Source organism: Lepidothrix coronata, unplaced genomic scaffold (genome assembly GCF_001604755.1).
Source record: "Lepidothrix coronata isolate B3197 unplaced genomic scaffold, Lepidothrix_coronata-1.0 Scaffold29, whole genome shotgun sequence".
Lineage (NCBI taxonomy): Eukaryota > Metazoa > Chordata > Aves > Passeriformes > Pipridae > Lepidothrix > Lepidothrix coronata.
In genome coordinates, this window is record NW_016690209.1 from 1,917,623 (window position 1) to 1,933,077 (window position 15,455).

The 15,455-nt window shown below is 39.7% G+C and overlaps 2 protein-coding genes across 11 annotated transcripts in view; one reads left to right on the forward strand and one right to left on the reverse strand.

Annotated features, from left to right (window-relative positions):
• Window positions 1-10,967, forward strand: part of ATP11B (ATPase phospholipid transporting 11B (putative)) — a 65,371-nt gene extending 54,404 nt beyond the window's left edge. For 2 of the 8 annotated variants that reach the window (XM_017810531.1, XM_017810535.1), the window contains 2 exons: window positions 2,196-2,329; window positions 8,503-10,967. In XM_017810531.1, the coding sequence (XP_017666020.1) occupies window positions 2,196-2,298 (103 nt within the window). In that variant the 3' untranslated portion in view covers window positions 2,299-2,329; window positions 8,503-10,967. Of the gene's footprint in view, window positions 1-2,195; window positions 5,120-5,944; window positions 7,018-8,502 lie in introns of those variants that run through there. The other 6 variants (XM_017810536.1, XM_017810529.1, XM_017810530.1 and 3 more) reach the window with 6 other exon arrangements.
• Window positions 8,456-15,455, reverse strand: part of DCUN1D1 (defective in cullin neddylation 1 domain containing 1) — a 29,859-nt gene continuing 22,859 nt past the window's right edge. For 2 of the 3 annotated variants that reach the window (XM_017810540.1, XM_017810539.1), the window contains exon 7: window positions 11,887-15,151. In XM_017810540.1, coding sequence (XP_017666029.1) covers window positions 15,072-15,151 — 80 coding nt within the window. In that variant the 3' untranslated portion in view covers window positions 11,887-15,071. Of the gene's footprint in view, window positions 8,466-11,886; window positions 15,152-15,455 lie in introns of those variants that run through there. The other variant, XR_001874021.1, reaches the window with a different exon arrangement.

The window sequence follows — 15,455 nt, forward strand, 5'->3', positions numbered from 1 at the left end:
CTAGGGAAGAAAATTGTCTGGTTCATCTGATCCTACGTAAAACCTCTGTAATGTGACCTTTTGAAGTAACTTTAAAGGTGTTAACTTCTTCTGCTTCAGGATAATGGATGGACTAAATATTCTTTTTGAAATCCTAAGTGTAGGAATGCTGGGAGTTACTGTTGTGAACACAGCTGTGAAGATCACTGCCACGTGCAGCAGGGAGCTTGTCTGCTGACCTCCAAGCAGGAATTCCTTCTGCTCTGTGTAATTCCTTTTCTGATAACTCTGTGAGCACAGTCTGATGTGGCTGTGAAGGTCATATTTGCTGGTACTGCAGTGCTGCAAATTGTGCCGTTCCTGATTTTCTTTGCAAGTGCAGTTGTGACCAGATGTGATGGCCATCAGAGGAGGGTGTTCAGGGACTCAGGCTCTGTTGAGGTGTGTTTTGTTCTGTTTGTGTTTTAACCGGAACCCCTTTTAGACCTGTGGGTTGCAGTGCTTCTGCTCCTGTCTCTCAGGAGTTCATTGTCATAATAAATGTTCCTTTTGTGTCCCCAAGACCTCCTAAATGAGCGTGAGTTAGTGTGTGTTCTGCCTGTGCTCATCCATGGCCTCCCAGGTGCAGCATCCACAGAATCCAGGATTCCAGGTTTTAGAGCTTTCTGCATGTTCAGACAACTGTTGACTGACAGTCCTGTGAGCATCACATTGAGCAGAGTGATGGGAGGGTCTGGAGGGACTATGGGGAATGTGGCACAGAGCTGAGGAAGGGACAGACATGGGGAAAAAAGATGCATGGAAACACCAGTGTTCCCTCCTTGCCCTACCAATTGGGATTTTTCTCTTGGATTTCCAAATGCCTCGTTTCTGTTGCTGCCTCTTCTTTGTTGTGTGGGAATTGTTCTGTTATGAAGCTGTAAATGTGTCTGGCTGCCTATTTTGGGGGATTAGGAAGGATTGTGTCCACTCACAGTAAACCATTCCCACAGGGAACTCTGAGGTTCTTTGCTTTTGTTGCAGTGTTCAACAAGTGTGAGTGTTGTGCAAAAAATTGGGGTTGCAAACCAGAGTTCAGACAACCTTTGGTCACGCTGTGAAACGTTGTGGGAAGCTCTTAAGTGAACTGTGTCCTATCACAGACTAAGATGCCTCCTCCCAGAATCTTCATTCAGTGATGTGAGGACAGGATAATGGATGCTTAAGTCTGTGTGTTCAATATTTGTTTGACAGGATGCCCTCATGGAGAGTTTCAAATTAAATTAAAAAGCGTCCCTACACTCCACATTTTTATTTCCTTTTGGAAAGGTTACTGGAGTCAGTTTAGGCTCTTCTCTCTAGAAATGCAAGATTTCAGGGAGATTTCAGGTTGCTGCAGTTGGCTGGTATGCAGCAGTGCTGTAAAGGAGCACACTGGTAGGTGGCACTTACACCCATACATCTCTCTTACTGCCTTTTTTCCCCCCCTTTATTCTTTCTATTGCTTTTTTTTCTCACCTACAGAAAATCAGCTGTTGAAAGTTTATTATGCTAATATTGAATTATTCTTTGTGTTGGCATGAACATGACTGAACCTTTCTGACATCAGCCTTGTTTGCATTTGGATAAACAATGTTTGTAAAATCAGGAATGTGCTTTTGTTCTGTACCAAGCCGAGGGTATCTATGGTAGTGAAAATCTGTAAATTATTGTAGGAAGTTGCATTCCACACTTCTCGAGGAAAAAATATTACATAGGATCAGGTTGCTGCATTGTATTCTGCAGCCCCAGCCTGAAACTTTCTCTTGATTTCCCTCAAAGTAGGACAGAGCTGAGCTTGTATAAATTGTTGTCTGGCCACTGAGGTGAATCCCAGCTGAAACTGCATGTGCTCTGCTGTGGGGTTTGTTAGAGCTGGGACACAGAGAATTCCTAACCAGTTCATTTCCAGCTTTAGGCAGATGTGGTGTTAAACCATTTCCATGAGCTCACCAAGGCTGCAAACAAACCTTGGAAAGATCAAATTTTAGTGTATATAGGCCTCGGGGCACGGGAATGTTATTCCTCATTGTAGTTCTCCTATAAAATTGAAAAATATTCAACACTCTAACTTTAAGAAAATCTGCTTTTCCTAAGTGTTTTCTGATAACATCTTCATTGCTAGACTTTGTGAGTACTGATTTTTTTTTATTTGTTTTTGTTTTGTTTTGTTTTGTTTTTTTATTCCTTCCTTCCAGCTTACTGAGGCAGGTTCAGGTATCAACTGCTTGGACTCCATGTGCTGCTTCTCAGATGGGGAAACAGCATGCACATCTGTTAGAAGAATGTTGGAACGACTAATGGGAAGATGTAGCCCAACCCGGGTCAACAGGTGTGGCATTTCTCTCAATAGCCTTTGCTGCAGACGATTCTCCTATAAACTGGAACCCGATGAGCCTGCAGCAATAGATGTCTAGAAATCAGCTGCAGGTTTTGCTTACCTAAGTAGGAGATGCAACTCTTTATTGTACTTCTTTTCATCCTAAAAGATTAGTTTCTTGTTTCTTTTTGAGTGGTTTCTTTTAGGATGGGGAGGGGAAAAACAGTTTTCAAAAGATTTCTGTTAAAGTGTTTAGTTTGGCTTTACTACAAGTTCTTGTGTTGTATCTATCGTAATTTCTCTTGATTTGTACATTCTTCTCTTTAGAAAATCAAGCCTTGCTGCTGTTTTTGTTCTCCTTTTTATGATTTTTTTTTTTTTGCCTTCACGAATCAGGAGTTGTTTATGAAGTCGAAAGACTTTTCCCTTTGGTTCTGGATGTACAACCTCCAAATATTTACCTTGGAGCTTGAATTACTCCCGAAGATATACAAAAGGCTCACACTCCCCCCCTTAAATATAACTTCATTGTTAGAAGGAGAGTCTTTAAATCTTTCAGCCATTGATTGATATGAAGATGAAATATTTTTGTAGTATAACTTTTATAAGCTATTTCTAAAATCAGAGTAATTGACAGAACAGAGTCTTCAGGTTCTAAGAATTTTAAATGTTTTTTCGGTTCTAGAAGGTATATTGTCAAAATCATGTGTGCCATTCCAAAGTATGTGCTAAATAAATCTTTCCTCCACAAACCATGTGTGAAACAAACATCAGTGGGATAAAAGCACGTTAGAGTAATGGAACATGTCTAAAGAGCAATACTGCTCTTATGGTCAGAGGAGCTCTCACTGAATCCCCTAATGTGCCATCTCCCCATGTCCAAATAGAGGGATAGTGAACAAACATGGAAATATTTGGGGGTAGAAGTCAAAATAGTCTTTTGTACATCGTAATCTCTCAGTCTCTGAATGATATCATGGTCCTTCACTGGTCAAAAGGCAAACCTGAAAACATTGAGCTTCACACATTTTCAAGGAAACTCATTTTGTATTTGGACAACTTTGTCTCTTTCTGTTAAAGGTTGTGATATCATTCACTGGGTATCAAGTCTGGTGTGGGTAATTTCCACTGACAGCTTTGTCAGCTCTGATTCTGCCTTTAGGTATTGCCTGGTCTGTAGCTCATCTCTGTTGGAACTCTTGTGTTGAACACTGTGTCTGTGGTTTCAGTCAGTCTCTCTCTTCTGGCTTGCTTATGAAATTTATTCAGTGTTTCTACAAACCTAGGTTATGAATATGCAAAATGTTTCATTCCATATGAAATATGAACTGTTATGACTAAGTACATTTTTAATTCAAACTTGCTGTATAGAAAGCGGGCATGATGTGTAAAATAAACAATTTAATAGAATTTTTAATCTACAAGGTGAGCATTTAATTGGTCTAAAAATCAACATTTTGGTAGCAGTTGCTCTAAGTTTTTTGATGTTTTTTTCCACTTCTCTGTAAAACTCTGCTTTCCAAATGAGGAATTTCTCATGCTACTTCTTTTCCATTTATTGTTATCTAATTAAGGTTTTTGTTAACAATTGCCTTAGTAACCTGTAGTCTTATAAGGTAGGTATTCTGTGTTTTATTTAATGCATTCACAGTTTTACGATTTTCTCTTTTGTTCCACTTAAATTTTCTTTCCTTGAGAACTTACAAATACTTATTGAAGATAACTCATATTTGACAGAATATTAAACAATCTTTGAAGACTGCTTTTTCTCAGGTTTCTTGTCTGCTTACCTCATGTAATTTTCAGATGAAGTTCCATCAAGCCAAATAATTGTAGAGTTCTTAGAACACAGACAATAGGATTACGTTTAATGAATATGCAAAACTATCTTGGTGCTACACTAAGGGCTTGCAGTTCTATGGTTTTTGCTGCTGCCTCTGGTTGAAATTGCTCTGAACAATCTTCTAGTTTCACTTAAATTTATGTACAGTACAACGAGATAAGAGATTTTTTTTTTTTTTTTAAGTGTGTCATACTTGCTGTCTTCAGTGACTTCAGCTCCTTCTACTCAGCATTGACACTTAAAACCAAGGCTAAAAGTAATTTTTTTCTTTTACACTTTCCTGGTAATATAAGAAAGTCTTTGTTCATTTTTTAACGTCTTAATTGCTTGAATCACACGAAGCAGTTACAAGTCGTGAAATGCTGAAGGTACAGTTAAGAAATCTCTTGAGTGATTTTTTAAAGTGCTTGTAAAACTGTTTAGGCTTTGTTCACGAGCTTGAGCTGCTGTATTTTGTATCTAAATCTTCAGAAAATTGTGCAGTCCCCAACAGGTTGGTCTCTTGAGCACTTGTGCTGTATAAAGCAGCAAATTATTCAACCAGGAGGTAGCTGCACATTATTTTTGTTGAATGAAGTGATGCTGAGAAATACGTTGTCTGTGCAAGTGCTGTAGAATGAAGAGCACTTCTTTAAATAATGTTGCTGTAGCAGCTTGTGTTGTATTCTGTGTTCCTGATATTCTGTCAAATATGAGAACTGAACAGGAAATCCAACATGGTATCAAATTTTGATAGAAGCTTTGATGAATCAAAGTTGTACAAATGCTTGGAGTAGTTGGGCCACAGGAGTATAGTTCTCTTGTGTTTATTTTACTGCTTGTAAAATGTATTTGAGAAGTATTTTCTATAGCTCCATTCACCAGTTAGGCTATAAAATGTGTGGTGTGGTATGTTAAAAAATGCATTTTTGTCTGTCTGTTCCATTAAATTGTCTGTCAGCTTGTCAGTCACTCAGATACTAAGAATGCTGGATCACATTTCTTGTACAGTAGGATATCATTGCTGAATTGTTGGATCTCCCATTAGTGGTACTTGTGTCAAGGCACTGCATGTAACAGTTGTAAAGAAACAGCAGATTTCTGACAGAGGCTAATTTGGAGGATAAATTCATTATGTTTTGATTTCCTACCTTCCAGTCTTCTATTTTTCAGCATTTCACATACAATTTTCATAACGTTGTTCAGCCAAGAACAGTATTTCTTCCCAAGCAGTAATTTGTCCTCAAGTGAAAGACATTGTGAGATCCCATCTCAGTCAGAAGCTGTGACGTCTTAGGTAGATTTCCTGATGTCTTAAAATTTAACAGTAAAAGGGATGAAATGGATTCATGGCTGTGGATCAGTTTTGCCTGCCCACAACTCCAGCCAGTGTGGATGTTTCCCGTTGGGACACGGGCGTGCTGGGTTTCCTGGGGTAGCTGTGCACCACAGGGCTTTGCTGGAATGGCCTCAGGTGGTGCCTCAGTGTACACAGGCAGAATTCAGAGTCTCCCTTTAGTGGCGAAAGGGGCATATAAACCTCTGGGTGTTTTAGTTCATAGTGAGGAATATATCCGTAGCTGTGAGTAAATTGTTAATTACACAGCAGACATGAGTTGGCATCTGTTCTCAAAGGTCTGAATGAATTGCAGGTGCCTACATGAAATGAATAGATTAGTCTTTTAAAGAGGAACATTTGCCTAATCTCATAGCACTTCTATCTTTTGCTTTCCTAGACTTTTCTCCTCACCTCTGTAGAGTGTAAGTTCCCAGTCAGCCAAACTTTTCTTTTATTGTTACTTTAGATCATGGAGTTCCTCGGATCCCTTCTATGCCAACGACAGAAGCATCTTGACTCTCTCCACAATGGACTCAGCCACTTGTTGACAGGGACATTTGTAAATGCCTTGTGGAAGCCATGTGGTGCTCACACACCTGTAGGTTCTGAGGCGAGTCCAGTGTCCGTCGCTGCCCTAGGAAAGAGTAGAGTGACTCCTAAGCACAGACCTTGTCTGTGGCTTGGCATCTGCACAGCTATTGCTTCCAGTATTTTTTTTCTAATTATATCTACAAATTGCTAAATAATTTTTTTGGAGGTAAGGAATGCTTTTACCTCTGACCATTTGATCTTTTTTGTTACCGTATGAGCAGATTGAAATCCTGAATTTAATACTTGAGACGTCACTGCAGCGCAATGACAACATCTTTCTCCTCCCAAATTTGAGTGATCCAATTTGAATCAACTTGAATTTGCACAATTGAAGTTTTAAAAGTCGCATTTTTCATGATGACCCTTCCCTTTAAACACACACATTAATTTTGAGCTGTGTCTCAGATGCTGCCTTAGCAGTTTGTGGATCAATTTTTTTGTTTCTGTGGACGGTTACCATATTCTGTGAGCAATCAGTTTAGTAATTTTTGAGAGTTAAATGCAATTCAAATATTTATGCTGGTATATGAGTGGCAATACATTAGTCATTGCTTTGAAAAATACTGTTAACTGTGACAAATCAATAATTTGGAATACTAAGGAATATAACAGTTCGCTGTTCTCGTAAAGTGTAATTCGGAAGCCAGTCATCCTTTATTGTGCCATGTGTGGGTTTTATAACAGTTCCAGATCCCGACATGGAAAACTGTTTAAAGAATTGGTGGATTGTGCAGAAGTCTCACTAGCATAAATTTTTTGAATTATTAATCTTTTAAAGTTGGGGAATTTTTGCATGTTTTGTTCTTTTTCATGTATTTATATTTGGTCATGTTGTACTTTGAAGATATAATTAATGCTTAATTCTCTTCGTTATATCGGAAGGATCCGAGACCTTGATGGCAATGTTTTGATACCCAAGTATGCCAATAAAAGCAAATTGCACAGTTGGAGGTTTGAATGGTGCATCTTGCAGGTACTTCTGTGCCAGTATAAACGTGTCTGCAGGCTTGGGGCTGGGTAGCAGCAACATTTACATGTTCCTTCAGCCAGAATGGTTGTCTTTGGATGTGGGAGATGAAATGGAGGTGCTGCCACAGGGATGGCTGCAGAGCACTGCCTTGGGCACAGTGGTGTTTGTGGGTTGTGGCTGGTGAAAGTGCTGCTGCTTTGGGACATCCTGTTTTAAGTCAGCCTCTGACACTGAAGTCCCATCAATAACTTCAATATTCTCCCTGTCAGGCAGCTAAAGATGTAAGGCTGTGTATTTAAAATTAACTCAGGGTAGAATAAACTGTAAATCAAACACAGACTGTAAATAACACCTACCAGAACTTCTTCAGTAAAGGTGTGGGGAAGTGTAGGATTCGGGCAAAGCCGCTTTCCCCCTGCCTGGGTGAGTTGCTGCTGTTGCCCTCAGTGCTGTCCCCCGAGCACATTTCACAGCAAATCCTTTGTATTCCATGATTTAGGCAGGCACACCCCACCCTCCTGGTGACATCTCAGTGGGGGCCTGGGCTGCTGCCAGAGGAGTGTATCCCTCATTCTCAAATCCCTCATCCCAAATTCTCCCGAGTTCAATGAGGAGAGGAAGCGTTGAAGAGGTCCCTCTTTCCTTGGCTCAGATCCTTTGCATGTGCCTTACCAAAAAACAAGCTTGAGCTTGAAAATGTCAGGTGTACACTGGATCCCCACAGCAAGTGTCCAGGGGATGAGGAATCACTAAAATTGAGCCTTGCCTTCTCCATGCAGCAGGTATGAACATGTGACTCATCCCACTCCAGGCAGCTTGAAACCTGGATCCAGCACAGAGGTGCAATAACCTGATTGTTGTCTCTCCAGTCCCCCAAAAAAAACTTATCCATATATGCACTACTAGCAAAATACACTTGGATTTCATCTACTCCTATCACTTTGTATTTCATATCTATAATATTATACATGGGTTTAAAATTATTTTCTTTGTAGTAGTTTCTCATTCTCAGAGTCTTCACACTGGCACGGTTACCTAGGAAATGCAGAATTACATGCTTTAATCAGATATCTGCTGTTTAGCTGTATCTTTTACACCTAAATCACAGTGTTCCACCTTTCAGCAGTACTTGTTTGTCCGTGTCAGCCACAGCATTGTCCCGTCAGTGTGTGTGACCGTGTGACCTCATCCATCCGTGTGGTTCGTGTGTCCTGGACCAAAATACAGACTGGGGTTAACGTTGTGCAGTAGGAAGCAGAGGCCTTGTACAGCCCCACTCCAAGCATTTCCATTGGCTCAGCTCTGTGGGTGATGTATTTTGGCTTTTACCACAAAAATGTGTTAATTATATTTGCACAAAAGCAGCACAGTCCTATATTTGAAGAATAATTTACATTCATTATGTTTCTTTAAAACCTTCCATCTCCTCTCCTCCCTTTCCCCCCTACTTTCCCTTTTCCCAGTGTTTGTAAGGTTACCGAAGAAACATGCATTTAAACAATTAAGGAGGAACTTAAGAATCCATCTGTCTGCCAAGGTATATTTTTCTATTTGCAGTAAATCTAAGTCAGTAATGTCTCGTTCAGAACATAGACATGGTTTGCCTTAGACGAGATTTTTTGGTGTGACAAATACTTTGGATGGAAGAAGTGACTGGGGTTTTGTGTTGATGTCACAAAGCTTTTAAAAACACTTCTATTCAAGGAAGAAAGACTTTGTGTATTTCTTTGACAGCTGAAGTGTAGGAAACCATTCACTGTGCATTGGGCACAGTGCAGAATCCTTCGTGTAGAAGCCAGAACAAAATCCAGCTAATTCAGTGTAACACTGGCATTTGTCCCTGAGACAGAGCGGGAACGGGTGGGGGACAATTTGCCATGGGGAGGAAATGTCTTATTATTCTCTCTTAGCCTTGAAATCCATAAAAGCCTGTAGTAGGTGTTTGTAGTTCAAAGCAAGAGTGGTGTACACTCGCTTTACTATGCAGTGTCTCTGAAGAAGCACCTTCTCCACAGCCCCTCCCAAATGGGATTGCATTCCCAGCAGGTCAGTTCTCGTTCTGGAAAAACAGGGTTTGGTTTTGTTACTTAGGAAAACATAATTTTAGTTGCCAAGCTTAAGCTTTTAAAAGGATGCAGTGGAAAAGACTTCAGTGGAAAGATGTTCTGAATTGTTTCACAAACTAAAATGTAAATATTCCGCTTAAGAGTATTCTGTATATCTTTTAAGGTTACAGGTAGGGGAGGAGGAACAAAAACTGCAAAGGAAGGAACCCTGAAAACTTTGGCTTTATATTTTCAGAGTGATTTATTGTTTTCAAGTGCAGAAGGTGATTTGAGAAAAGCTCATGCAATTCAGAATGCATATTAGGCACCTACAATGTCTTACTGAAAACCTTTGCTAGTACTTTCAAACATGTTTTTTATGACAGTGTAACTTCTATATTGGAATCAAATATCATTTTCTAGTGTTAGAAGTGTCTCAAAGCTGTAGTCTAAATCACTTTTCATAGTTGGATACTTCTGTACTTCTAAGGAGTTGTGATTTTGGTGAAATTCAGTGTTAAAGTGCTCAAGCATAATGTGCTTCTGAACCATTTATTTTTGAGCTATTTTGGGATTCTCATTTTTTTGGTGTAGAATCCCTAATAACTTGCCATCATTGCTGGACTCACCACTGCCTTGTTTGTTACACAGATGTCCCTGCTTACAGTTGTTCTAGAACTGGGCAAACCACTCACTAGGGACTAATTTTAGCCTTTATTCTGCTCCTAAATTAGTTCCCAACTAGACTCTCTTCTTTGCAGATCTGGGTTGGGGGTTTTTTTGCAAACATTTTTATTGTTGGTTGTTTTGTACGTTCTTTGCTTCTGTTGTTTGCTTCCAGCGGCATGATTTGTCTGGGTTCTGCTCTCTGGGAATGACTCAGTTTGTAACAGGAGGAGGGAAGAACGGGACGATCGTGGCTCTATCAGCTCTTGCCATCAGTCGTCTTAGAAGCGCATTTGCATCGGTATTTGCGAGGCTTCTGCTTGCCGTAGATTTTTTTTCCTTCAGCTAAATCCTGCTCCCAGAGGCATCAGGACTGTCTGGGTGGAGAGCCCGTGTGGTGCTGGTTGAAGGGATGTTCCTGTCGCTCCCTGGCTCCGGCTGTGCTGCCCTCAGTCCATCCGGTCATCGCTGCAGAGGGGCCGCGGTGGTTCCCGGCTGTAAATGCACAGATGTGAGCGGAGGGCCCTGGGCTGACGCTGTGCCTGGAACGTGATGAAATAACGTGAATAACTCTGTGCTGTTTGTGGCACAGAGTGTGACTTGTCTGAAAGAAACCCTGGCCTGGCCTGGGGGGTGGAATAATTTTTCCTCAGCAGGTTTAAAGGAGATTACTTCATCCATCAGCAGGTTCTCAACCTTTTTATGTTTTGAGAACGGGCTAGAAGATAATCTCTGGGGCATATATAGAAAGGGGAAAATGGTTAAAAATGAGGCTCACCTTGCTGCAGGAGTATCTTATTTATATCTCAAAGAATAGATTTTACAATTCCCAGTTGCAGTCCCATGAGAGATTTCGGATCCTATGCATACAAAAACAACAGATCATCTTGTCTCCTGTTTTTTCACTGAAGTGTGATCGAGTTCTGCTTTTCCAAAGGAAAAAAAAAAACTGGAATGATAAAATCTCTGCAAGAAGTACTATTTGAAAGATGTTGATCCTTAATTTTAGGCAAATAAGGGGCATTGCCAACTGGAAACTAGCAATAATTAGTACAAAGAATTTTGGACCTCTGACACTGTGGCTGCCTCATGTTGGTTTTGCTCCTCTGACAGCGAGGCTGTGTGCTTGCTCCTTGTACAGCTTGGTCAGTAGAAGTTGTTTTGAAAATGGTTTATGAAAATTATATTTATTAAATAAAACTTTCACTTCTAGCTGAGTCATTGTTTTAATTATGTGTTAGAGGAAAATATGGCAGAGTAAAGCCCAGGATCAGTCAGTAGATGTATTCCCAGCAGTCTCAGGCTGGAGAGAAGTCCACCAGGAAGAAAAACAAAACAAAACCAAAAACCCCCCCAGCTGTACATAAAGACACACACTTACATACACCCATAGATGTGTGTGTAAGGGGATGCAGGGGTGTCCCTCCAGCAGCTGAGCTCAAATCAGTTGACCCAGGAACTCTGGGCCCTGGAGCCCACCATGGGATGATTAGTGATGAATTCCAGCCTGGGGGTTGTTCCCATTTCTCCAACAGTAAATGTAACCCAGAGTTCACTCAGCTGCCCAACCCCAGCCTGGTCCTCTCCACACACAACCTTTACAGCCCCATCATTTCTCACCCTCTCAGGTTCCTGGTCCTAATTTGATTTACAGGGTTATCCCTCTGACTCCTGCCAGTTGTCCTTTGAACACTGAGGAAGGCTTGGAATGTTATATTCTTGAACACATACAATTTGAATTTAGAAAAGAAGGAGTTTTAATTTTCTTGCAAAATATTCAAATGACATTCAGGCAGCTTTTGTTTAGTCTGAGAACTTGAAGACCATTTAGCAGAAGAACTTCCAGTTTAAGTGCTCGGGCTTGGGCCTGAGTTACAGGAGCCTGTTTAAACCATCAGGAGCAAAATTCTTGGTCTTTACTCAAGCAGATACTTCTACACATTGGTACTAAACCAGCTACAGTTCTACAAAGCTTAGACCTATTTCTGATAAATGAAATTATAATTTCATCAAGTATTTAATGCTGCAGCCAACTCTTGGAGAGCTCAGAGGACTGAAAGGCACCATGGTTTAAAAACCAAACACAGTCACTGTACCATACTCAAATAAAATCTACAGAGACTTCTGGCAACGGTATTTAAATAAAGTGTGAATGACAAAAGTTTATTAAATGCACTCTTAAAAAATTATATCTTTCTTAAATAAGGATTTCTCAGCACGGATTTCATTGTAAAACAGTTTTGAAGCAGGTCATAAGTTACTTATTAACAGGTCAATAAAAAAAAGTCACTTCACTACTGTAGGATGGTCTTCAGCCACATTTAAACCACTGCAGTGTGTGTGGTGTCTTCCTTCACATGCTAGGGAATGGCAATGCCGAGGGCTGGGAACACCGGCTCCATGGGGACTTGTACACATGTACAACAAGCAGTTTTTAGATTATTTTTTTCCCCAAAAAGAAAAAAACAACTTACCACGAAACTGTATTTTATGCAGAAGACAAGTATTCCATGCTTTTTTCCCCCCCCCCACTCCTTAAAAGAACATTCCAGAAATAAGTCTTACAAATAATACACTGAAACAATGCAGGAGAAGCCTCAGTCATGGCAATTTCACTGGAGCTTTATTGCCTCTGTTGGTAATGAGAGGGATTGTAAGAAGTTACATTTGAACTTACAGAGATATGTAAATGACGGTTTTTTACTAAATATAATCTCGAGATTAAGTGTTTTATATCAGGGCACTTCTAATTTTGTACATTTTTTAATGTATAAAAACAGGTTACAAACTTGATGTTTGCCTTCTTTTTTTTTTTCCTTGACATTTGGCAAAATTAAATCGATCCATTTGTGGGGAGATCATCGAATTGAAGACGTAAGCACTTACGAATTAAAGCAATCCAAGGAAGCAACTGGCTGCATTCTTAAAAAAAAAAAAAAAAAAAAAAAAAGAAAAAAACCCACACAAATATATAAAGGAAAAACACACATGGCCACATCCAAGCACATTTCAATACAAAATATTCCCTGTAATCAGGCATTTTGTCCTTAAAACAACACCCTGTTAAATCAATGTTTCTTTCAACTTCAGTCATTTTGAAAAACTTTTAAGATGCCATGATAGCACAAATAACCCCTTTTCTGCAATAAGTCGAAGTTTTATGTATTTCTTTATAATTACACAGTAATTATAAGCATGTAGTACCAAACTGATGACAACACTATTTTGTTGAAAAGATCTTGCATTCAAAAGGAAGAGTCTTTAAAACACCACGGCATTTCGCCACTGCCCAATCTCAGACTTTTTGGGGGGACAAGTCTGTATTGGGATAAAAAGCAAGTCAGTTCTCCTCTCCAAACACAGCAATACTTGAACTAATCAATCTGAAACGGTACCAAAACCCTCAAGACAGAAAACAGCACGCAGAGATACCTTGTCGAGTTTTTTTCCACCCCACCCACCCCTGTAATTTAAAGTCCCCATTTATATTTACACAAAATTGAGAAAGGATATACTGAAAGCAGCAAAACACACAGTTTTTGGCATAGCCAATTCCAGTAGCTGGAGCGAGTTTGCAATGTTTTTGTGGAACTGTATTTTTGGAATCAATGCACAAGTGGATTTGCTAAAAGGGCGCTGCTGGAAGGGGAGCCAGCCTTAAGGGCAACTTCAGAGAGTACAAATAAAAAATTTTCATCTGTTTAATATTTTTCAATTTTTTCCTAAAATACTTTTAGCATCTGCGTAAAAGTGTGCTGCTGTTTAGTGCAAGTACCAGTGACTCATCTCAGAAATAATTCTGGCCTTATCACGGCACTATTTAGAGCACAAACTCAACCCTCTCTCCTCACTTGTGACTCCGGTCTGTCTCCTCTCCTGGAGCTTGTTCTTTCCAGCTTGTTTTACAGAGCAGGATTTATCAAATCTCTTCACAAGTAACTAAGTGAGGAGTAAAAGACCACAAAAGCAGCTCAAGAGTTCTTGTAATATTAAAGATAAAGAATAATTGCATCTGATAAAACCTGCTTTAAACCAAATGAACTTGATTTAGTCAAATGCAGTAAGACAGTAAAAAGTAGTGATCAACAAAATAATTTAAACAAACAAAGCCAGTGTAGTAGTTTGTATCTGATCTGTGCTTGTTTGGGAAAGCTTTACTCTTAATTTCTGTATTTGGCAACCACAGTGATATGTCAATTTAAGGAAAACTCAACAAAATAATTGAAAAAAGGGTGTCATCCGTAATGGCAGTACCTCTATGTTACAAAGATTTAACTTACTTATCAGGATAATGGTTTCAAAACCTAGATTCACATCAAACTCACCAGCTTCTTGTACAACAGGGCCATTTGCTTCATCATACCTCAACCATAAAAGTTACACATCTCAATTTAAAATACTGTATTGTGTAGCAAACAGTTAAGACACAAATTCAGTATATTCAAGTTTTCGATTTCCACAGAAATGAAAAACCTTTCTTTGACAGACAGATAAGCATTTCAGAACTGCAATGAAATCTGATTTCTTAGACAGTAACCTAGGGAATACTGGATGCTGTGAGGACACACACAGCTCATCTCACTGATGTCACTGAGGGCTCTGCCATCACACGTGGGTGCTGTAAGTGCACAGAGTTGTGTCGTAGCTCAGCTGCCCTCACAGCCAGCTGGGCACGATCAAACCAGGCAGGGAGGCACCGAGAGACCCCAGGATCAACAACCTTGGGCTTTCTTGCTTAGTTCTGTATTTGTTTTTACCAGATACTCAAACTCACTTAGACAATACCTGCACTTTTCCAGAAAAGAAAAAACTCGGACGCAGGACACTTAAATATATCACTCTTGCAGGAAGTGCTCTCAGTACAGTCTTTGCAACCAGCCCCAAGTGTATATTTAAGGATTCTTTTAAAAATTGTTTCGATGTTGATCTGTATAATTCAGATGCCACACAACAGTTGTCTGATGATGACCAGCATTGTGCTTTATGTGAAACCAGAAACCTCAAAATAATTATAAAGCTTCTAGGACTTATGGGAGATGAAACTAGGGTGATCCACCAACAAAAAATAAATCCATGATGAAATCCACAATGTTGGAATTTTAACGGGCAACAGTGGTCCAGACTAGAAGAAAAGCCCAAACCACCAGGAGAAGAATGAAATATGATATGGTCCAAGATGTATCCTTAAAGGTTTGTCTCAACCCTCAGCCATATTGTGAGGATTGATCTTCAGTTCAGTCCAGCCAGCAGAAATTGACTGTGCAATTTTCCATTTCAGGTATTTGTACAGACTATGTACACTCTAGAAGGGTCCTTTAGTGCTACACTGTCGTACTTTTTGTCCCAGCAATTTGAGGGCGTGCAAATTCCACAAAGTCATCAATAAGAACTGGCCATGCCCCTAAAAGATAAAAACACCAGAACATAAGAACTCTGTTCAACAAGCCATTCTTTTAAAAGCTTCAGTTCCAAACAAGCTCTTTACTTTCCAGTCTTAAACCAGGCAGAGTTTCTAGCTAACAAAATCAGAATTTGATTTTCTTGCTTGAAATTTAAGAGCTGGTTAAAGATTTCTGCTTCCTTTAAACCCATCTCTTTCAAAGGTCATCTTCCTGAAAAAATAAAACAAAAAAAATGCCACCCCCATAAAAAAAAAACCAACCTGACAATGGCACCAGGACTCCAACTTGACCTGCAGGATGGCA